General features: G+C 44.2%; 1 protein-coding gene and 1 pseudogene across 1 annotated transcript in view; both read right to left on the bottom strand.

The window, feature by feature from the left end:
• The window catches only part of DCAF10 (DDB1 and CUL4 associated factor 10), a 40,744-nt gene extending 39,092 nt beyond the window's left edge, over positions 1-1,652 (bottom strand). The window contains exon 1 of the mRNA XM_021691229.1: positions 1,027-1,652. Coding sequence (XP_021546904.1) covers positions 1,027-1,577 — 551 coding nt within the window. The 5' untranslated portion in view covers positions 1,578-1,652. The remainder of the gene's footprint in view (positions 1-1,026) is intronic.
• A 2,686-nt stretch (positions 1,653-4,338) lies between these two features.
• LOC110581728 lies at positions 4,339-24,509 on the bottom strand (annotated as a pseudogene).
• Between the last annotated feature and the right edge of the window lie 445 nt (positions 24,510-24,954).

The following is a 24,954-nucleotide window of genomic DNA, read 5'->3' as shown; positions in this document are numbered from 1 at the left end:
CATTTTTTCTGTTCTTGGTTAAATGTCATTTCTTCAGGGAAACCTCAAACACCCTAGTTGTACAACCGGTTCCTTCAAGCCTTTATCTCAATTTATAAATATACATTATGAGAAATATTTAGTATGGTTATTAAAATCTAGTTGAACCATTAAGTCCCAAGCTTAATAACAGTGGTGCCATTTAGCTGGTTTTGCTCACCACTGCAATCTCCGCATCTGTAACATAGCAAGTGCTCAACAAATATTTGCTGAATGAGGGAATGAATAAATGAACTACGCAAATGACTAGAATCGAAGACCTTGATCAGGTAAGAGTTATATTAACTATGTCTTCTCAGAGTCGAACTGTGTGTAAATTTTTTCCTTTGTTGTTTAACTTGTTCGTGTACTCACCAAAGTTCTAAAAATACATATTATTTTGAAAATTCCCCATAACGCAAAGTAAACCGAGACCAAACATGAAATATTTAATCCGCCAGGAAAAAGGCTGGACACCCGTAACAGAAGCATGTAGTCTAGACGGGGGAGTTCACAAATGCCCCCATCATAAGACACCTCTCTGCCGCGTCTTAGTATCCTTCAGGAGCCAAGGAAAGCACACTTGTCAACCCTCAAGGCAAGTCAGGCACAGAGTACACGGAACCTGCAGACTCCTACCCTTGCCAGACGCTTCGGTGAGAAAAACACAAGCCTGGGATGACAGGGAAAGAATGAGTATTTACTCAAAATGTATTTGCTGGGCATGTACTGTGTACCAGAGAACCCTAGCTCTGACCTGGCTCTGGCCGACCGGTCGGGTGAAGGGCCCTAGGCATTTCTGCTTCACAGAGCTCCGCGTCCCGAGGTGCACGAATGAGTCCCGGGCCTGCCTACCTCCAAGGGCTGGGCCGGGACCTCCAACAGCCACAGAGCGCTTCAGAAAGTGCCGGGGTGCCTGCAGGCCGGCGGCCCCCAATCCGGGCCGCCGCCCACGGGCAGCAGAGGCAGGCGGAGGCGGGCACCTGCCCTCCGAGGGGCCGCGCTTACCCGTCGGGCGAGTACTCGAGGTTGAAGACCGCGCCGTGGGTGCGGGTGCTGAGGTACACCGAGTCCGCGGGATGGATGGAACCATAGAGGTTAGTCATGGTGCGGAAATTGTCCCGCGCCGGGTCCACGAACAGCCCGCGGCCCAGGCTGCGCTCTCTCAGCCACCCGAACAGTCGGGCGCCGGGGCCGCCCAGGCCGGCGCCGAGGCCGTGGCGGCCCCGGCTCCCGGCCCTGCAGTCTGGCCCGGGTCGCCGGCGCGGCGGGGAGGGCGGTGACGGCTCTCCCAGGGCGGAAGCGGCTGAGGAGTCTAGAGTTCCGGGCGGCCTGAGCTCCCCGGCGCGCGCGGCCAGGGGCAGCGAGGGGGCGCCGGGGCGACGAGGGCTCCGAGAGGGCGACGGGGGAGGGGCTGCGTCAGCCCCGGGCTGCGGCGGCGCGGACGGGGAAGGGAGCGGCCCGGCGGCTGCCGCCTGCCCCGCACGGGGTGCCGGCTCCTCAGCCCCGGTTCCGGCCGTCCCATCCCCTTCGGGACTACCGGGCCCGAAGGTAAACATGACCAACGCACCCGCCCCCCGCTCCCGGCCGCAGCCCCGCCGGCCGACACCTCAGCGCTCCCGCTCCAGCCGCCACTTCCGGCGTGCCACCGCCTAACCCTGCCGGCTGGGAAACACGCGCCGCCCTCGGCTACCATCCGTTGGGGACAGCGAAAGCTGGGACACCGCCCATGGCGGACGCTTTATCCCAGAGGGATGGTGATCGGCAACGACTGTGTTTGAGCGCAACTGAGAATGCCCAGGGCCCGGGCTGCATGGGGCAGTGGTAGCATCAGGGCACCCCTGCGACAGTCGGTAATTGTCAGTCATCGTGACTGTGTGCCTGGGGATGAGTGGGCCTGAATAAAGGGGTGGACTATGATATGTACTGTTATCCCCAATTTAGGCTAAGGTCCCAAGGGGAAGAAATTACCATATCCTCTGCAGGTCCCACATAGTAAAGTGGCACGGTGTACTGCCTACTCAGACGGGGAGTCTAAGGACTCAGGTTCACTATTGTGCTAAAAGCCAAGGCCTGGGGCACCTCGGTGCTTCAATCAGTTAGGTGTGGGACTCCTGATTTCAGCTGAGGTCAGGATCTCAGGGTGGTAAGACCAAGCCCCTCCCTGGGCCCTAGGCCCTGGGCCCTGGGCCCAGCAGGGGACTCGGTTTTAGATTCTCTCTCTGCCCCTCCCGACTGCTCTCTCAAATAAATAAAAAATCTTAAAAAGAAAAAATAAAGCCCAGGTCTATACAGGAACTGGAAAATGGGGTCTATTGGTGCGCCCTGAATATCTGCCCAACTCCCAGCTACTGCCCAGTAGGTCAAGATTTTATCAAGGCCAGGGACGCCTGGGTGGCTCAGTCGGTCTGCCTTGGGCTCAGGTCATGATCCCAGGGTCCTGGGATCGAGTCCCTCATCAGGCTCCCTGCTCGTCAGGAAGCCTGCTTCTCCCTCTGCCTGCTGCTCCCCCTGCTTGTGCGCTCTCTCTCTGACAAATAAAATCTTTAAAAATAAATAAAAATAAGATTTTATCAAGGCCTAAGTCGTCTTCTCCCTCAGGAAGGAGCATATATCCAGCAGGAGTCACCGAGTGGAGCTGGAGATCTAAATCAAATCAACCGTACAAGCAACAGAGCCCAAGGTCAAATCCTGCTTATATGTGCCAGGCAGGGCACAGAGGGCATGACAGATGCAAGGCCGTTCACCACTGCTGTTAAAGATCAATATATAGAACTCATTTGTAAAAAAAAAGTTAACGGGAACTGGGGTGGTTCTTGGGAAGGGAAGGAGTCTTCAATAAAAAGCTTGAGGTACAAGGAAAGGTAGATATAAGAACTGACAACTCATCTAGGCCTTGATCAAGAGCCATGTTGTAGAAAGCTCACATTTGATGATTGAGGATAAATCTGGATCTTTGCCGGAAGAGCTATCCTGTGAGGACAGATCTGAAGGATCTCTACAGTAAGGGAATGAGATTCAGAGGGCTGAACATTCAGCAGGTCCTCCCACCAGGAAAGTTAGTAGTTCTTCAGCACTCTTTTCCATGAGCTGATGGAAAAAAGGGCAAGAAGCATCCATCCTGAGTTCAGAGATCAGGCATCAGGATACTCTCCATGTTGCCCCCACAAAGTAGAAGGGGTAGAGGTCTATTTTGTAATTAAATAATGTTCCTTAAAGACCCCCAACTTCTGGCTGCAACAAATACTTAGTAGAGGCCCTCTGCTTGACCCCTAAATTTGTTTTGTTTTTTTTTTAAGATTTTATTTATTTGAGAGGGAGAGAATGAGAGAGAGAGAGCACGAGATGGAGGAGGGCCAGAGGGAGAAGCAGACTCCCCACAGAGCAGGGAGCCCGATGCAGGACTCCATCCTGGGACTCCAGGACCATGACCTGAGCCATTAAGCAGTCGCTTAACCAACCAAGTTATGGCCAATGGCTAAAATTTTATGGTCTATAAAACTGACCATTCACCAATATTATTAGATTTTTAATAGGTAAAATAAAACAGTTTTAAAAGGTTACATATTCCAAGGCATTTAAGATATAATTCCAACAGAAGAACACAAGCTCTGCAATGAAAGTTTGTGCTGCCTCAAGAAAATCAGATTTCACAGTTCAGGCAATTCAAATTTTTTTCTTTCTTTCTTATGCTTCTATTTAAAATGTGAGTCCTCACTTATCAAATACTTTTTGCTAAAAGCTAAAATAATAAATTACATAAGGACTAAAATTCTACTGAGATGATCATGAATGTACAACCCATCAGTAAAATAAATAGACAAAGTAAATAAAAATTTACTGGAAGTTAACTGAGAAGGCACTAAAGATAGATTAACTGTGACTGCTCTTATTTACCCACTGCCCTTGAGAGCCTTTAAATACAACCATGTCATGTTAACAAGGAATTGACTGCAAATCACAGTCTATATAGACCAATTTCTATGTAACACTATTTTTGAGTGCTAAAAAATTTTCGACTTCAACAGCTCAACTTCACAGATAACAGTTCATCAGAAAAGCATCCTCTGAACTTCTTTGCCCTGATGTTCTTTTTAGATCACAACACAAGGAAACAATTGGCAAACACTTCCCCTACGCCCAGGAATCACATGTCCCTGGATAGGATCTTTAGGATCTTTAGGATCTAGCTCTTTGAGCAGGCAGGGAGCAAATTCATTTACTTTCTTTCCTATCCACTGACTAGATGTTTTTAAAAAATTACTTCCCAAGTAATGTAGTGTGCCTGAAATATAAACACTAATTGTTCTGTTTAGGCTTTTACACTTTGGGAGCAGCAGCTGATTCACTCCTGATGTCTTTGACACCATTGGTACTGCCCATCAAATAGAATTCTTTGTTGGGAACAAGATCGACAAAATGAGCAAGGTGGTTGGACATGGCAAAAAAAGCTGAAATGGCAGCGACATCCCAAGCATCTTCTCGATTGAAGCCATGCATCTCTAACTTTTTGAAATGGTCATCTGTTATGTCATCACTCGGGAAATAGCAAGTGCAAACTCCAGCATTGCCTTTTCCCGAGCAGGGAGGTCAGACTTTCTCCAGTTCACACAGACCTGCAAGAAAACACAGTCAAAAGCAGAATCTCTGTTCATCACAATATAGCTGATAAAACAAAAGGTCTAACAAAATGAAAAACCCTTTAGAATAAAGGGGCAAAGTCAGGACAAAATACTTTCCAATGGAATACAAACTTGAAACTCTGGCTCAGCCCCACCTCTGCCAAGAAGTCTTCTTTGCTCACTCCAACTATAAGCACGTCTTGCTCCTCTAAATACTTATGGCTCCAAAAATCTCAGAAGCAAGACTCAGAAACTCTAAGTACATAAGGACCCCAAATCCAAACTTTTTCTTATGAGTAAAGAGAAGCTCAGATAATTATCCCTTTGTCCCCAATTAATCCCAAACAAGAAACAATATCTGCAAAATTAATAGCTGACACTTACCAATTACTATGTGCTAAGGATGTACTCAATGCTTCATATTCATTATCTTATTTCTTATAAAAATCCTAGGAAGTAGTATTTTTATTATTGCCCCCATTTTATTGGCAAAGAAACCAAAGCTCAGGGAGGTCAAGCGACTTCCCCAAGGTCATACAGTTGGAAAGTGGCAGAGCTGGGATGTGAATCAAAGTGTATTTGATTCCAAAGATTATACTTGTAATCATTACCCTTGCTCAAGTAAAATACTGAAAACCACTAACCACCTAAAAAATAGAAGAACAGTTCAGCAAACCATGGTGTGAGGGCATACACTATGGCCACCAGGGAAGCAATGCCTAGAGAATGATCTTGGATGAATAAAGGTCTGGCAACCAGGCAGGAGGCTCTCAGCACAGCAAAGGTGAGAGGATGTACCTGTCCTGAAGTTATCTTCAGGGTGGCAACAGGGGCCCTTCAGGAACAGTTTGCAAGGTCTCCACTCAGGTGGGGTCAGGAGAGTAAGTTGGGGGATAGGAAGACCAATGACCCTCAACCTCAGGAATAAATGCAGAGAACAGAGGTTTCTGTTCCCCAGCCCAGAGGATCCGGAATTTCACTGTAGGGATCAGTAGGACTTGGTATGTTTGGTGACAAACCCATGTCTGCTGTGTCTTTACCCTTAATCCATTTCTCTGGGAAGAATTAGCATGACCTCTGACACCCAAAGGGCCTGATTTTGGATGGAGATAGTAGGCTGTTGGCTGGGGGGATTGAGACCCATTTTCACAACCAATCTCGGTGGGAAAGAGAAGATGGAGGCAGTTCTACAAATGAGAAGCAGACAGATGTAGGCTTGGGGCTAGCAGGAAGAAATAAAAGAAAACCTAAGAAACTCGTTTGGGCCCATTAGGAATAATTAGCTAAATTCACAATGGCAAATGCAAACAATATAACGTAGCAGAAAAGAGTGCAAGCTTTGAAAATGGACTCTCATATTCTAGTTGCATGCCCCATGTTAAGTTACAGCTCTGAACCTCAAGGATAAAATGGTTATTAATAAGGCTCAACTTAGAGGGAGCTGTGTGCATTTGAGAGAATGTATGCCATGTATCCAGGATCAGGTGTGGCACAAAGCTGTGGTTCAGCTAACCCCTAGTCTCAAACATCATGTACACACAGAAGCATGTGGGAACAGTGATGGGACTGGAAGGGAACTCAAGCAATGGGAAGAGCTGCAGGAGGAGGTGTTCCCTGCACCATATAGTGGCATGGACTTTCCCTTTCCTTAGGTATGAAGAAGCCCTGAAATCGGCACAGGGGAGGTAGGCACCAACCTGGTCAGAAAGCACTGGGTTCTTTGACCCTGTACCGGGCACTGTGGACAACCATGCTGTATGGGCACCTGTTGGCCAGGCTAGTCACCACAATGATGAGCTCCTTGTCAGCTCTGCTGAGCTGGCCTATGGAGGGAGAGGGGAGGAGACCTGTCCATAAGCCTTGGATAGCAGCTCAGAAGAACCTAGACAGGTTCAGCCATACTTTAGCAACAGAGGTGACCACCTTCTCACCTACCCCTTCACTTATGCATTCATTCCCAGTCTCTTGCTACTAACCAGCCTATTTTATTTTCTTCACAATACTTAACACTTCTGGAGTTAACCTATTCTTTTATTTTTAGTTGTTCATTCTTTTCTCCTCTCTAGAATATGTCTGAAAGTCTAGAAATTTTTCTGACTTGTTCACCGGCATATCCCCAGAGGACTGCCTGAAATATAGTGGTTGCTCAGAAAATATGTGTTGAATGTATTTCTAAAGTTCCAAAAACATTTTCTGAGGCCCATCAGATACTGGACTAACACTTTCAAAAGAGGAGGGAAAAGAGACTTCCTAACCTCAGGGGACCTACTACATGGGGTCGGGAGAGGAAGGAGAGGAAGGATTTCATTTTGGCACCTGGTACCATTCTAGGAACTTTACATGTATAATCTTATTTCATCCTTGTACCAGCACTGCAGAGTGGGTATTAATACCATTTTATGGGGCGCCTGGGTGGCTCAGTCGGTGAAGCATCTGCCTTCAGCTCAGGTCATGATCCCAGGGTCCTGGGATTGAGTCCCACATCAGGCTCCTTGATCAGTGGGGGGCCTGCTTCTCCCTCTCCCCTTGCCCCCTTCCCCTGCTCCTTCTCTCTCTCTCAAATAAATAAATAAATAAAATCTTTTTTACAAAATACCATCTTACTAGTAAGGGAACCAAAGCTTGGAGACATTGAAATCCTCTGTTGAAGGTCACGAGCGTCACCTATGGCACAACTCAGATGTGAACACAGGGTGTGTCTCTTGCCCCCGGGCTGGAGCAGCTGTGGAAGCTGCGGGAAGGTAAGGCAAAGGAGGCCACTGGAAAAGGATAAAGGGTGCTGTGGGAGGTCGGACGAAGAGTCCGTTGTGAGTAAAGGCAGGTGAGATATGGACTTTGAAGGAAAGATCAGATTCACAAAGCACGGACAGGAGAAAAGGCATCTTAGGGGCACAGCAGAGGGTGAACAAAGGTAAAAAGTGGGTAAATCATGAGACCTGAATGCTTCAGAGTAAAATCTGGTCCATTTTGATTCCAACAGCTAGAACACCCACAAAAGGGCTAAGGGAAAAGAGGCTAGGAAGGCAGGCTGGTGTCAGGCCACAAGAGAGTCACTGTGACATACTGCCTCCCAGTACCTACTAGCTCTTCTTCAATAACAGAATCCCTACATTTTAGTAGGGCACATGGCCACACAGCTTCCCTTGCAGCTAGGTGTGATATGTGATGAAGTTCTGGCCAGTGGGATGTAGACAGGAGCAATGTGTGTGACTTTCATGTCATGACCCTAAAGGAAAGGAACATGTACCCACAAATGCCCCTTCTTTCTCTTTCTGCTGGTAGCAGTGGTGAGTCAGCATAAGCATGTAGGCAAGGGCAATCCCAGACAGTAAACAACACTAAAATGGTCTTTAGCAGCTCACACGGGGACTATTAGGTGAGAAAGAGGAAAAAAAAAATATCCTGTTTAAACCAATGTATCTTTGGGTCTGGATAACAGCAACCTAACTTGAATCCTAAGTAAGAAACCCATGATTGCCAGGCTGAAGTCCATGAACTTTATTTAGGGAGTTATATGGAGCCAGAGGGCTTTTAAGCCCCAAGAAAGAAAGATAAGCCATAGTCATTACCTAATTTATTTCGGTTCTGTATCTATTATTATATACTTAAATTCAGAATCCAGAGGATGTCTCAGCAAACTACTCTTTCTTAACCTTTCCCTAACTTCGCAGTCTTGAACTATGTGGGAAGGAACTCTAGCAAGCAGGCATCTGGATCTCATCCACGAATGATTTAGCACTGTTTTTCTGTTTACCTGTTTCCTTGTTGTAGATGGCATTGTAGTAAGCAAAGAAGGCTCTGAATTCCAATGGCCAGTGAGACAACGCTTTAAATACATTTGGTAAAAATCCTGTCTGCAGGGAAGAAGAAACACGAGGGAAATGTAAAGTGAAAATTAAAAGCAGAAGAGGTAATCATTAACTGTTAGTCACTATATTGTCAGCTGAATGCCAGATACAATCATAGGAAGGCCACAGCCTTGGTCTGTGTCGAAGTACAACCCACACATACCTTCACCTTTTAGGGTATTTATAAATTATAGCGTTACTTCTAAAGGTACGTGACGAGAAGTCATTTTATGAAATTTAGACAGTGAATGTTGTAACTAAACCAAGAGACACTCCTTAGAATTTAGGTTTTACTGATTTCCTACCTTTACACAGAAGGCCTGGTGGTGCTCATTTCTTTCTTCTTTTTAAAGTAGGCTCCACACCCAGCATGGAGCCCAACATTGGGCTTGAACTCATGACCCTGAGATCAAGACCTGAGTTGAGATTAAGAGTCAGACACTTAACCAACTAAGCCACCCAGATGCCTGGTACTCATTTATTTCTAAGAATTAAATTAATAAGAAGCCTTGATATTAGTAAAGTACTTTTTTTTTTTTTTTAAGATTTTTATTTATTTATTTGACAGAGAGAGACACAGTGAGAGAAGGAACACAAGCAGGGAGAGTGGGAGAGGGAGAAGCAGGCTCCCTGCCAAGCAGGGAGCCCGATGCGGGGCTCAATCCCAGGACCCTGGGATCATGACCTGAGCTGAAGGCAGACGCTTAACGACTGAGCCACCCAGGCGCCCCAGTAAAGTACTTTGTAAAGTTCTTTCATACATCCTTCTCCACAACTCTGGAAGATAGGTAAGGCAGATATCACTATCCCCAGTTTACAAATGACGAAACTAAGGCCCAGAGAGGTTGAATGACTTGGCCACGGCCATGCCAAAAGCAAGAGGCAGCCTTGGAATTTTGACTTTGGGTTTTCAGTATATTTCTTAATGGGATGTTATGGCAGACAACTATTGGCTGCTAACCAGCAGCTATCCTTGACAACAGAACCTGGGTATTGTTCAGATATTGGATTGCCACCAGTTTCAGGGAAGATTAAGTCCTTCTCCAACCCTCGTGGGTGAATCCTGATTCGTCTAAACCAATTATGGTTATTCTATTCCAATTCTTGGTGATTGGTCTAGGAATGGTCATGTGACACCATCCTGACCAATAAGAAATGAGGGGAAATCAGCTGGGAGCTTTTTTTTTCTCTCTCCAAAAAGAATATAAGGAAGAGATGCACTCTCCGAACCCCTTCCAGGAGTTGTGGAAGGATGTGATGTTTACTGCTGCTATAGCCATCTAGTGACCAGGAGGAAGACAGAACTATAAAATGCTAAGAACCTCATCCTGTTGTATCACTTAGCCATTGGATCAAACAACCCAGGAAGCACCCTGTCTTTGGATCTGTTGTGATGTGAGACACTGAACTGTCCTTACAGTTACATGAACTGGATTGTGTTTTCTGTTACCTGTAGTTGAAAGCACCCTGATAACAGATGCTAACAGTTCATTACTGGGCCAGAAGACATAGTATAAAGAACCGTATCTAGGGGCGCCTGGGTGGCTCAGTTGTTGGGCATCTGCCTTCAGCTCGGATCATGATCCCAGAGTCCTGGGATCGAGTCCCACATCGGGCTCCCTGCTCGGCGGGAAGTCTGCTTCTCCCTCTCCCACTCCCCCTGCTTGTGTTCCCTCTCTCGCTGTCTCTCTCTCTCTGTCAAATAAATAAATAAAATCTCAAAAAAAAAAAAAAAAAAGAACCATATCTATCAGCCAGGGGCAAGGATTGGGAAAGTGGTGGATAAGTGGAGAGGTATGGACAGGTGAAGGTGGTACTGAGGGAGAGGCTAAGGGCTCCAAACCTTTCCCACAAGAGCAGGTGGATTTTTATTTTTATATAATGGAGTTCCATACAAGATTTTGTTTGGGGGCACCTGGGTGGCTCAGTTGGTTAAGAGACTGCCTTCAGCTCAGGTCATGATCCTGGAGTCCTGGGATCGAGTCCCGCATCGGGCTCCCTGCTCAGCAGGGAGTCTGCCTCTCCCTTTCATGCTGTCTCTCATTCTCTCTCTCTCTCAAATAAATAAATAAAATCTTTAAAAAAAAAAAAGATTTTGTTTGGAAAAAGATCGTCTAAGTTCTACCACCAAGTTTGAAAAACAAAAGCTTATAGCAAATGTCTATGCTCAAAGAAGGGTGTTATAATTTGGCAACATAGAGCACCAGCTTTAAAAAGTACCCCGAGGAAATAATTCAGGGATGTTCAAAAAGATAAATGTACAAATATCTGTTACAAGTTCTAAATGTCCACGATTGAGAGATTGCTGAAATAAATTAAAATATCTCTATTATACAATACTATATTATGCAGCCACTAATTATAATGATGCTTTGACTGGAAAATGCCCATGATAACTTGATTTCATTAAAAAAAGTTACATGTATAGGGGGGCCTGGCTGGCTCAGTCAGAAGAGTGTGTGACTCCTGATCTCAGGGTTGTGAGTTCAAGCCCCACATTGGGTGTAGAGCTTACTTAAATAAGTAAATAAACTTTAAAAAAAGTTACATGTATATATACACAAAGAAAATAAGGAAGAAAACACATCAAAATGCTAATAGTGGCTGACCTGGGTGGAATCAGATAATTTTTATTATTTTTGAATTTTCTGCTCACTTAATTTTTCTTATTTTTCAACATGTAATTATAGGAAGAAGCAAAGTACCTCTCACTCTTGTTTAAGCAGCTAGCATGTATTTCAGTGGTTCTATCTCCACACCATATTATAGGGCTAAAGGAAACTATAAACAAACCTCACAAGTGGGTAGAAGACTGAGTGACAAAGAAGAGTCCCAGAACATAAGAGCCTGTGCCTAAGAGGAAAAAAGCATGTCCTTCTGACTGGGATACAAGTGGACCCCAAAGGAAGGGTCTGCCCACAGGAAAACTTGGGCAGACTAGAGCGACCAGTTCCAGGGATTCCACCGCAGCTGACACAGTCTGAGCGGGCGGACTCCATGCCCGAGGGGAGGGGCTCACCTTCTTTTCCACCTCCTCCATGAGCTCTACGATGTCAAAAGGCAGGTCCTTCTTGTAGGGAGTAGGGTAACGGCTGATGGGCTTGGACTTCTCCTCCTGCTGAGTCTCATAAAGGCGCAAGTTCAGGATCACCACAGGCAACTTTTCCCAAAAGCTATTTGTCACAGGGTGAAGACAAGACTGAAAGGAGAGAGAGACAAGTTTGGGTGGGCTACTGAAGGCCTGGCTTGGATGGCTAGTCTATGTACCTGGGCCTAAAGGAAAGAGATGGCAAATAGGTTTCACCTCCTGGCACAACTCCCACTGATTATAAATCCCCTGTCTTGAGCAATCATGAAAAGGATTCTGGGCTCAGTAAGAAACAACCCTGTAATTAATTAGTAGTGTCTGACATAGGTAGGCAATATGAGGGCATGGTGTCCCAGGTAACATTATTTGCAATAGGTTGGATAAATGTTTGAGCCTGGATTGAAGTCCAGAACTGTTTGATTCCAAAGTCTATGTTCTTCCTACTTTGTAGTCCTGTCTCCTAAAAGAGAAGTCTAACTAAAAAATGTCAAAAACTAACAATATTCTAAATGAAGAACAGGAAACAAACATAAATTTGAATGGGCAGCCCCTTCGTCCTTTTACCACACAAAGTTCTAAGAGGGGTACTTTTCTGAAAGCTCAGTGTGGTCAGGTTACCTATGAAAAATAGTGTAATCAGACAGCCTGGATCCAAACCCTGACTTAGCAAATATGTGAGAAGAGGCAGGTCCCTCAGCTTCACCTATAAAGTATGGATAATAATAATATCAAATTCAAAGAGCTGTTATGAGGATTTAATGAGTTAATACATATAAAGCTCTTAAAATAGAGCCTTGCTCTTAGTATATACTATATATTAAATGAGATGTTACAGGTTTAAAATAAAGGTGCGATTAAAGTATATTGGGGTACACTTGCAAATCTATCAATTGATATTTGCTTACATATTCAATACTAGACCCACAGAAAAGATTTGGACACCTCCCCTCGCATCCTCTAGGAACCCTGGATGGGCCCTATCTACTGGAGCAGCCCACATGCCTGACCTTCACATCTGACACCTCACCTCAGTACATCCTACTGAAGGGGAAAGTAAAGGCTGTCAAACTTTGTAGCTTTTTAATTTCAGCTTCCCCTAACCACTAACTAGGATTGGGCCACTGATCCATGAGGCTCCCAGGCCAAAAAGCTCTATCCACACAGATTCATACTCTTTGGAAGCTGAACTGAGAAATCAGAAATGAGTTAGCTGGCAATGAGAGTTTGGGCTGAAAAGTATGAAGAAAGGCAAGGCCACTGGAGTCATGATGGTCATGAGCATACCAAAGCAGTGAGAGAGAAATCATGAGTAAGCAGTTATGAGGGAGAGAAAAAATTCAGGGTGGAGGGTAAGGAAGAAAGTTGGTGGTAGGAAGAGATGCAGATAGACAAAAAGAGAAAGACAAAGAGCAGCTGAGACTTGTTCATGCAGAGTTCTCAGGATCCTGCTGCAGAGGTCCCTTGAAGTACCAGAATTCATTCAGTTTCAGTTTCCATGTGGCATGATTGCTTGGTTTCCCAATACTAGAGACAAAGCATTGACAAGAAGAATCAGAGATAACCACCAAGAAAGTAAATGTGTCATTTCAGTCAGGGAGCCTTCTATAACTCAAAGAAAACAATGTAGTCAGGAGTGAAATGGTCCTACCATATAAACTTAATAAAAAATAAAATAAAAAGCAAACACTCATATAATACTTAGTATACATGCCTAGTATTATTCTGGCTGCATATACAAATGCCCAAAGGTCTTATTTATTTATGTGAGAGAGACAGAGAGAGAGAGAGCATGAGAGCATAACGGGGGGCCGGGGTGGGGAGGGAGCTGGAGAAGCAGACTCCCTGCTGAGCAGGGAGCCTGACTCAGGGTTTGATCCCAGGATGCTGAGATCATGACCTGAGCTGAAGGCAGACGCTTAACTGACTTAGCCCCCCAGGTGCCCCCTAGCTGCTTTATATTAACTCAAAACTCAAGTTACATTGGTATGTTACTATCCCCATTTTAGAGATGAGAAAACACAGCCACAGAAAAGATAAGTCACAGAGCCTGTAAGTGGTAGAGATGGGATTCAAATCTAGGCAGTCTAGCTCCAGAGTCCACAATCATAACCATGTGCTGTGCTACATGTATAGAACTCCCTAGCAAGGATGGCAGCCACTTTTTTCAAATCCCTAAGGGGGTGCCTGGGTGGCTCAGTTGGTTAAGCATCTGACTCTCGGTTTTGGCTCAGATGATGATCTCAGGGTTATGAGCCCCATGTTGGGCTCTACACTCTGCACTCAGCATGGAGTCTGCTTGAGATTCTTACCTCCTCCCTCTCCCTCTGTTCCCCCTACCCACGCATGTGCATTCTCTCTCTCAAATAAATAATCTTTAAAATAAATTAAAAAAATAAAATGCCCCTGATGAATCACAGACCTGTACCCTTGAAACAAACAATACATTAAAAGTTAATAAAAAAATAAATAAAACCCTTAAACTCCAAGTCACTCTACAATCTCAGGTCTAGTCCTTCTTTCCCCCTTAACACTTATATTTTCATTGTGAACCTTTGAATAACCAGAATACTATTAAAAAGAACAACTTCCCTTTGAGTAAAGTACCACACCAAGCTTACTGGTAGGAGTTTTGTAGGCATTGTCTTGGAACCTTAACTTAATAGCACCACTGTATCTCTCTCCACTGGGGCAGCCAGGTTCAGCTACCATGAGGGAAAGCCAGCTCAGTAATGCCATTTGCCCTTTCAAAAGAAGATGAATGTGGAAGTTCAAAATGAGGCCTGCTGTTAGCCTAATGAAGCAGCAAGAAATAGGACGATGTACCTGGCACAGTAAAGGCGGTGTTTCGTGTGACTGTGGGTGGACTTTGAGAAAAGACAGCCACTCTGCCACCTTACAGTTATATAGGGCACTAAGCTCTCGCACTCATCCCTGAACCTCAGACACCTCTGAGACAGTGGAAAGGCAGGTGTATCCTTGATTCTGGGCACTCTGCATGGCTTATTTTCTGGTTTGATAGAAAGCCGAAATAAAAGCAACCCAAAGGTGATATTATTCTTGCCAATCTTTGAACCCATACTGGAGGTTCTGGATTAACTCATCAGAAATGAAATTTTCAAGTGAAATCTGATTATTGAGTGTTAATTGTTTTTCCCATGGGTGTACATGTGGCAGCCCTGGGGGCCACAGAGGCTGTATACTGGCTACGTGGAAGTTCATTATAGGAATCTGTCAACTTTTATGTGTTTGGAATCATCCATAATAAAAAACTAAAAGCTACACTTAAATTATTTTTTAAAAACCTATGGAACAAATATACACACATAAGTCTGCAAGCTGTCAGCTTACAAATGTTAGCTTAAAAAGCCAACTGTGAGAGGGGCTCCTGGGTGGCTCAGTCGTTAAGGGTCTGCCTTCGGCTCCGGTCATGATCCCAGGGTCCTGGGATCGAGCCCCACATCGGGCTCCCTGCTCCGCAGGAAGCCGCTTCTCCCTCTCCCACTCCCCCTACTTGTGTTCCCTCTTTCGCTGTGTCTCTCTCTAATAAAATAAAATCTTAAAAAAAAAAAAGCCAACCATGACAGCATCTGAGGTATGAACATGGGCACCGTACTTGACATTCTTAGGTGAGTGAATAAATGACAGTTCTTTTTATTGGTGAACTATAGTTTAAAACTTTGTTTTGTAAAAAATCAGAAACTTCATGATTATAAAATACAGAGACTGGAAAAAAAATAAAATATAGAGACTGGGTTCCACTCCCAGTCTTCACAGTACAGCACAATCCAAAAAGAAAAAATTAGTAAAAATTTTGATGTCATCAAAATTAAAAACATGCTTCAAAAGATACTGTTACAAAAATGAAAAACAAGCCACAGACTGGTAGAAAAAAATTTGTAAATCATGTATCTGATAGAGGATTTATATCCAGAAAACATATATATATATATGTTTTTAAAGATTTTATTTATTTATTTATTTACTTGAGAGAGCCTGTGCAGGGAGTAGGGAGAGAGACAGAGGGAGAAGGAGACAATCTCAGGCAGAACTCCATGTAGGCGTGGAGTCTGACATGGGGCTTGATCTCATGACTCCAAGATCATGACCTGAGCTGAAACCAAGAGTCGGAAGCTTAACGGACTGCGCCATCCAGGTGCCCCTATCTAGAATATATTTAAGAGTATCTTATAACTCAATGAGACAGGCAACACAATTTAAAAATGGGCAAAAGATCTGAAATAGGTATTTCATCAAATAAGATATACAAAGTCCATTAAGCATATGAAAAGATACTCAACATCATTAGTCATTAGGGAAATGCCCAGTAATTCCACTCCTAGGTACCCTATCCAAGAAAAATGAACACATACATCCACAGAAAGACCTGTATGCAAACGTTAACTGCATTTTTTTTTAAGATTTTATTTATTTATTTGACAGAGAGAGGCACAGCGAGCAGGGGGAGTGGGAGAGGGAGAAACAGGCTTCCCGCCTAGCAGGGAGCCTGATGCAGGGCTCGATCCCAGGACTCTGGACAGATGCTTAATGATTGAGCCACCCAGGCGCCCCAGCATTATTCATAATAGCTGAAAAGTGAAAACAACCCAAATAGCCATCAACTTGTAAATGGATAAACAAAATGTGGTGTATCCATACGACAGAATACTATTCAGAAACAAAAAAATTATTTTCTAATACATGCTACAAACATAGATGGAACTCAAAAACGTCATGTTGAATGAAAGAAGCCAGACACAAAAAAATCTGTATATTGTATGATTCCATGCACATGAAATGTCCAGAAATGGCACAATAGAGAGACAAAGTAGATTAGCCATGGGGCTAGAGTAGGAATGGGAATTGACAACAAACGGGCATGAGTGACCTTTCTAGAGTGACTGAAATGTTGTAAAACTGAATTTTGGTGATAGTTGCACAACTCATAAATCTACTAAAAATCACTGAATTACATTTAAAGTGGGTGAAATTTATAGCATCTAAATGACACCTCATTAAAGCAGTTTTTAAAGTGCTGCATGTAACTGGCAGTGTGGGGAGCTGAAATATCACATTTAGTTTTAGAGAGAGATTTGGGGAAAGTTGCACAAGCATGGAAGAAGAGCTAACCTCTGTGCCTTTCCATAGCCGTTCAAAGGCTCTGACAACCAAGGAATGCCTAGAGTCTGACCCAGGTGTACAGGAGATTTTGAGTTTCTCAGCTTGAACAACAAATGCCATGGTAGCAGACTTCTGTTAATAAAAAGACAAATGGCCCATGCAATGGTGAACTGGTCATACACTTGGACAGTAAAGGAGTTTTTTAAAAAGGTATAAATCCACTGTACAATAAGAACAGAAGAGCAGACCACAGCAGATGAATGTTTTCAACAAATGTTTGTAAGACAGAAAATGGAAAGAGAAGTGGTATCTAGTAGAGAGGAGATACGTTTCCACCTGAAATACCTTCAGGTGGACTTCTGAAGACAGGTGAGCCTGTGTGCTCCACAGACTCCCAGGAAGGCTCAGCTCCTGAAGGTGCAGACACTATCCACGGTAAAAGGCTGATAGCAGGTAAACAGCTCAAATCTGTACACCACTTGTTCCCCTAACCCAATGGCCAGGCTGCTATCCCCACCTCCACCCCCAAAACAATGCCTAGTTATTTTCTGACAAAATGAACTGCAGGTGAGGGTGGTTGCTTCTGGATAGGAACTAGAGGAACTTTTTTCATCTTCCCATCTGAAACTCTGTACCCATTAAGCAGTTACTCCTACTTCCCTCCTCCCCCAGGCCCTGGCAACCACAGCTGTTTTTCAAAAAGCCTTGTAGACTTTTATCTCCACAAGGCTTTTTGAAAAACAGCTATAAGCTTGGGAATCACTGTGTTGTACATCTGAAACCAACATAACATTGTGTGTCCGCTACACTCAAAAAAATTTTTTTAAAAAGGCTTGTAGACTTTTAGAACCATTTATCTACATTATTTAGATGAAAATTAGAAGTAAATTATTGGGGGGGGTTCATATTACTGTTTTTCCTCAAACATACTGTTTTTAGCCTAGAGATAAAAGTATGTTAAGTAATCCCTGAAGTAATCTGTGACATAAAATATAAAGCTGAAGAAATATTTAGCAAGTTTAAGTTAAGAGCTCTTTCTGGTACAGAAACTCCTTCACAGACTTTCATGCAATGCCTTTTGATATACTACATTCTAGGTATGTGTGTGCATGTGTATAAATTTGGTAGTTTCAATCTCATATTTCCTGCTATGATAGATTATGGAGAGTGAGCTATGGAAACACACACACAAGGGACAGGTATCTCCAAATCAGGATCAGAAGATATTCCCTGGAGGAGCTAGTGATCCAGCCCAGTTTTGAAGGTAAAGGTAAGAAGGGAGAGGGAGCTTGGTTTGTTAAATTAAGAATTTCAAGCAGAGGGCATACATGGCTTGAAGGATGGCACAGATCAAGGCACATATGTGAGAAATTTATAGGTGACTTGGTGTCACTCAGAAGAAATGAAAGTCAAAGAGAAGCAGGATGAGGGTGGCAGGGTGAGCTGAGGCCAGCTGTCACAGAAAGTCTTGGTTTTTTTCTTGTAGGTGACATGATGCCCCGTGGAGAGTTTAGGCAGGAGAAAGGCAGGTCAAAGCTGTGTTTATTTTTTGTTTTGTAATAACTTTTTTCATTATTTGCTTCACCGTGCTGAACAGTCACCAAGAATGTATCTATTTCGCCTATCTCCACGCTGTTTTTTAATTATGAAAAATATCAAACAAGAGAATTAAAAAAACAACCCTATGCCCATCATCCAGATTCAACAATTACTAGATTTTTTGTCACATTTGCTTCATATATCCCTCTACTTTTTCTGTGGAATTATTCCTTTTATTGTGGTAAACACAAAATTTACCATTTTAACCATTTTTAGGTGTACGGTTCAGTGGCATTAAGTACATTGAGATCACTGTGCAACTGCCACCCCCGTCCATCCAGAACACTTATCTTCCCAAACTGAAACTGTACTCATTAGACAATAACTTTCATTCTCCCCTCTCTCAGCCCCTGGTAACTTTGTGTCTCTATAGATTTATCTATTCTGGATATTTCATATAAACTGAATCATACAATATGTGGCCTTTTGTATCTGGTTCTTTCAGTTAACATCCTGTTTTCTAGGTTCAACCATGTTGTAGCACTTATCAATACCTTTTGTTCTTTTTTAGGGATTGAATAATATCCCATTATATAGATATGACACATTTTGTTTACCCGTTTATCAGCTGATGGTCATTTACATTGTTTGTGCTTTTTGGCTATTATGAATAATTCTGCTATGAACATTCACGTGCAGTTTTTGTGGAGACACAGGCTTTCAATTCTTTTGGGTACATCCTTAGGAGTGGAATTGTCATGTTATACGGTATCTCTACGTTTAACTTTTTGAGGAACTGTCGAACTTTTCCAAAGTGCCTGCATCATTTTACACTCCCACCAGCAATATATGAGGGTTCTGATTTCTCTACATCACCACCAACACTTGTTACTATCTTTTTGATTATAGCCATCCTAGTGGGGGCAAAATACTGTATCACTGTGGTTTTAGTTTGCATTTCCTGGACTAATAACATTAAGCACCTTTTCATGTGCTTATTGGCCATTCATTTATATTCTCTGCAGAAATGTCAATTTGAGAGGTGCCTGGGTGGCTCGGTCATTAAGCGTCTGCCTTTGGCTCAGGTCATGATCCCAGGGTCCTGGGATTGAGCCCCACATCAGGCTTCTTGCTCAGCGGGAAGCCAGCGGGAAGTCTGCTTCTCCCTCTCCCACTCCCCCAGCTTGTGTTCCCTCTCTTGCTGTCTCTCTCTGTAAAATCAATAAATAAAATCTTTAAAAAGAAATGTCAATTTGGGTCCTCTGCCCATTTTTAAAATGGGTCACTTGTCTATTATTGAGGTGTAGATGTTGTTTATATATTCTAGATACACGTCCTTTATCAGATACATTATTTTCAAATATTTTCTCCCATTCAGTGGGTTCTCTGTTTTTTATTTTTATTTTATTTTATTTTTTTAAAGATTTTATTTATTTATTTGAGAGAGAGAGAATGAGAGACAGAGAGCAGGAGAGGGAGGAGGGTCAGAGGGAGAAGCAGACTCCCCGCTGAGCAGGGAGCCTGATGCGGGACTCGATCCCGGGACTCCAGGATCATGACCTGAGCCGAAGGCAGTCGCTTAACCAACTGAGCCACCCAGGCGCCCTCTGTTCATTTTTTTAAAAGTATTTATTTATTTTGGTGGGGGAAAGAAATGTGGGGGGGCAGTGGGAGAGACAATTACAAGCAGACTTCTCCCTCAGCCCAACGCAGGGCTCTATCCCAGGACCCCAGATCGTGACCTGAGCCGAAACCAAGAGTTGGATGCTTAACCAACTGCACCACCCAGATGCCCGTGTTCACTTTCTTAATAATGCCTCTGAAGCACAAAAGTTTCTAATTGTGATAAAATCCAATTTGTTTTTCCTTTGGGTGTTTGTGCTTTTGGTGGTAACATATCTAAGAAACCACTGCCATATTGAAGGTCACAAAAACTTACGTTTTTTTCTAAGAGTTTACTCATCATTTTGTATGTGGATATCCAGTTGGTCCAACACCACTTGTTGAAGTATTTTTCTTTCCTCACTGAATTGTCTCACCACCCATAACAAAAATCAGTTGCTCACAAATGTGAGGGTTTACTTCTGTGTTCTGAATTTTTTCCTTGATCTAGGTCTATCCTTATGCCAGTACTGTCTTGATTACTGAAAGCCTTGTAGTAGGATTTCAAATCAGAAGTGGAAGTTCTGCAGCTTTGTTCTGATTCTCAAGTTTTTGTCCGTTTGTTTTTGTTATTCTGGATCTCTTGAATTTCCATATTAATTTTAAGATCAGTTTGTTAATTTCTGCAATGAAGATAGTGGGGATTTTGACAGGGATTACTTTGAATCTGTATATTAACTTGGGGAGTACTATCAACAATATTAAATCTTCTGACCCATGAATATGAGGTAACTTCCCAATTATTAAGATATTTAATTTCTTTCAATAATGTTTTGTAATTTCCAGAGTTTTAAGTTTAGTATTTTTGTTAAATTTATTCCCAAATGTTTTATTCTCCTTGATGCTACTGTATATGGAATTGCTGTCTTAATTTCAGTTTTCCAAGTATATAGAAATGCAGTTGATTTTTGTATATTGTTCTTGAATGTAGCAACCTTGATGAACTCATTTGTTAGTTCTAACAGCTTTTTAAAATGGATTCCTTAGAGTTTTCTACATACCAATCATATCACCTGCAAACAGAAATAGTTTTACTTCTTCCTTGCCAGTCTGAATACTTTTTTTGTTTTTCTTGCTCAACCGTTTCAGATAGTACCTCTAGTACAATGTTGAATAGAAGTGAAGAGAGCAGATATCCTTGTCTTCTTCCTGATCTTAGGGAGAAAGCTTTCAGTCTTTCACCACTAAGTCTGATGTTAGCTGTGGGTTTTTGTAGATGCCCTTCATTAGGATGAGGTTCCTTTCTAATCCTAGTTTATTGAGTGTTTTCATCATGACAGGGTGTTGAACTTTTTAAAATACTTTTTCCGTATCTATTCAGATGATAATGTGGTTTTCACCTTTGGTGGGGTATGCTAATTGATTTCAAATGTTTACATTCCTAGGATAATCCCATTTGGTCATGGTGTATAATCCCTTTTATATAATGCTGGATTCAGTTTGCTCCTATTTTGTTGAGGATTTTGTGTCTATATTCATAAGGGATATTAATCTGTAGTTTCCTTTTCCAGTGGTATCTTTGGTTTTGATATCAGGGTAATCCTGGCCTCATACAGAATGAGTTGGTATGTGTTCCTTCTTCTTCTTCTTTTTTTTTTGTGGGGGGGGGAAGGAATTTGTGAAGAATGGGTATTCTTCAAATGTTTGGTAGAATTTGTCAATGAAGCCATCTGGACCTGGGCAGACTCTACCTTATTGCTGTTATTGACAAGTCTGTTGATCTCACAACTTCATGAGACCATGAGCCAGTTATCAGTGTACTGCCATAATGCTCTAAACTCACCCTTACTGCTCTGAGAAAATGAACCTAGGCCTTTAAAAAATGTTTTCTTTGCTATCTAACACAAAGGCTTCTTGAGGGCCTTTGTAGGTATAAGGCCCTCAAGAAGCATTTCAGGAGAATAGGTTGTGCTTACTGGTTCCAGTGTTCATTCTGGTATACTCCTGCAGCATGGCAGCTTCTCCACCATCTGCTCCGGCTTCTCTTGGTGGCCAGAGGCACCCAGCAGCCAGCAGTTTTCCCTAGCACCCTATCAGGCAGTTTTGTAACAGAGCCTTCCAGGAGACACTCCCCCAGGAATAGCTTTCCCCAGAACCCTAGCATTGCCAGCAAGTTCTGGAGGGTGGATTTCTTTTCAAGATTTATTTATTTTAGAGAGAGAGAGAGACAGAGCAAGAGTGCATGCACAGGAGCGGGGGAGGGGCAGAGGGAGAGAGAGGGGAAAAACAGACTCTCTGCTGAGCGCAGAGCCTGACTTGGGGCTGATCCCAGGACCCCAGGATCATGACCTGAGCCGCACGTTTAACCAACTGAGCCACCCAGGCACCCCTGGAGGGTGGATTTCTAAGCAAGTTCCACTGGCACAGAGTCCCAGTGACTTCTTACTATTTAATGAGCCATGACCATGTCCTCTCCAACAAGGTCTCAATCAGTCCTGGACAGCAAGAAGAGCCTTCCTCAGATGTGCTATCTCACTACTAGGCATAATGGCTGTTCCTTACATCTGCTATTCTTATACTCTTTAAAGCTCTCGTTAGTTTTACTTGCCATGATTATGTGTGATTAAAAACATTGGTAGCAAGGAGACTCACTTGTAAGTGATAATTGTAAGCATTTACATTTAAATTCTTTACTTGAATAAAGACACTAACAATACTTACATGGACTCATAATATCTGTATATAAATCAGCATGTAGTTCATTTGTAATTTGAAAAGACTTAAAAAAATTTTTTTTGTTTTTAAAGATTTTCTCTTTATTTCAGACAGAGAGAGAGCACAAGCAGAGGGAGAAGCAGACTGCTTGCTGAGCAAGGAGTCCAATGTGGGACTTGATCCCAGGACACTGGGATCATGACCTGAGCTGAAGGCGGACGCTTAACCGACTGAGCCACCCAGGTGTCCCAAGACTAAAAAAATCTTAAAGGTTCATTCAAGTTATCACATTCTTTGGGACACCTATCCTGGCACCTTCCTCCCCACAGACTGGTAACCATTTTATCCTCTCGTGGGACTGACACCCTAATCAGGTTGTTACAGCCACCCTAACCCTTGATATTTTCATGTGGAGACAGCAAACTCCCCCAGGGCAGGGGCCATGACTCAGCGGACTCCACAGCTCACTTTCCGGCTCAGAGCAAATGCCAAATGCCGACTACTGTTGTTGATTGAAAGGAAAAAACAACCCCCCCACCCACTCCTGTGCCTGGGTGGCTCAGTGGACTGGGTGTCCAACTTTTTTTTTTTTTTAAAGATTTTATTTACTTATTTGAGAAAGAATGAGAGAGAGAGGGAGAGCATGAGAGGGGGGAGGGTCAGAGGGAGCAGACTCCCCGCCGAGCAAGGAGCCCGATGTGGGACTCGATCCCGGGACTCCAGGATCATGACCTGAGCCGAAGGCAGTTGCTTAACCAACTGAGCCACCCAGGCGCCCCTGGGTGTCCAACTCTTTTTTTTTTTTTTTTTTTTTTTTTTAAGATTTTATTCATTTATTCATGAGAGACAGAGAGAAACAGAGGGAGAAGCAGGCTCCCAAGGAGCGGGAAGCCCGATGCGGGACTCGATCCCAGGACCCCGGGATCATGACCTGAGCCGAAGGCAGACGCTCAACCATCTGAGCCACCCAGGCGCCCATGGGTGTCCAACTCTTAATCTCAGCTCAGATCTTTTTTTTTTTAAGATTTTATTTATTTATTTATTTGAGAGAGCGTACACTAGCGGGAGTGGGGAGAAGCAGAGGGAGAAGCAGACTCCCCGTTGAGCAGGGAGCCCTAGGCGGGGTTTGATTCCAGGATCCCGAGTTCACGACCTGAGCCACAACCAAGAGTCCGAGGCTTAACCGACTGAGCCACCCAGGCGCTCTCGGCTCCAGTCTTGATCTCAGGGTCTAGTTCAAGCCAAAGCCCAGCGTAGACCCTACTTAAAAAAAAAAACTAAACAAAATGGCCCAATTTCACCAGTCAACAAAGAAAAGCAACCATGAAATGCTACTTTTCCAGCTTCTCAAGTCGTAACGATTTCTAAAGAGGAAGTTTTGGGAAATCGTCTGGAAGGCTACGGTCCGGCCCAATCTTTCCGAAGATCAATCTGGTAATTTTGTGGAAGAAAATCCTGAAAGTGGGGAGGTGTACACCACAAGCAGTCGAGGGCAGCACCACTCTTACAGCTCCGGCTCCAAGCGGGCCTCCCCCAAACAGGGAATGGGCTTAATCCACGTGGGCCGATCTGCTGGGAAGCCCCGACGCGGGGGTTGACAGCTAAGCTTGTTCTCCACCCGGGAAGGCCTGCATTAACTGCATGGGCCCAGCCTCCTCTGCGTTCCCCAGCCCCACAGCCACTTCTGTATCCAGAAACGGCAGCACGCGCCGTTTGGAAACGCAAACTTCATAACCGCGACCCAACCGGACCCCAAATATGAACCGCAAGTCGGGGAAGTCCGTAGCCGCAGCAAGGAGCGTTAAGGCCTCCACACACTCGCGGGGGGCCGCGACTCCCCACTCACCCGCACGCTGGCTGACCTCCGCAATCCCCAGGCCCTGCCCGCCACGCCAGCCCTGGCCGTGCGATTTCACTCACCTGCGGCCGCAGGGCACCAAAGCAGCGAAGCACAGACATGGCAGCAGACGCCTCAACACAACAGCTGCCTTCCCGCGCGCCTCGCTGTCTGGGCCCGCCCCTGGAGGCGTGTGGGGAGGGCGCCACCCGCGAGGAGCTGAGGCCAGCCCTTTCCGGCCCCAGGTTCCGGTCTTCAGGCGACTGCCCACCTCTGGGCCTTGGGTTTCTTCTGTTGACTTGGGAATGAGCCAACTGCCGCCCCCAAAAGGTGGTGGGCTTTAAAGGCCTCCTTAGCCAGCTTTGGGCTAACTTTTTTCCAAAGACTTCTCTATCAGCATGGGATGCGCGAGGGACAATCCTGGGATCATTTCCCGACCTCTCTCTCTGCTTGGCCCAGACCAGACGCCATTGACCCGCCTTTGGGCATGGCCTTGGGCCAGCCACGATTCAGACAGTCTTGGTCATCGAATACCTACTGGTTGCAGGTCCTCTAGAGCTGGGTTGG

Source organism: Neomonachus schauinslandi, chromosome 13 (genome assembly GCF_002201575.2).
Source record: "Neomonachus schauinslandi chromosome 13, ASM220157v2, whole genome shotgun sequence".
In the NCBI taxonomy this organism is placed as follows: Eukaryota; Metazoa; Chordata; class Mammalia; order Carnivora; family Phocidae; genus Neomonachus; species Neomonachus schauinslandi.
Note: the sequence above shows the minus strand (reverse complement) of the source record. Positions and strands in the feature narration are given on the sequence as shown.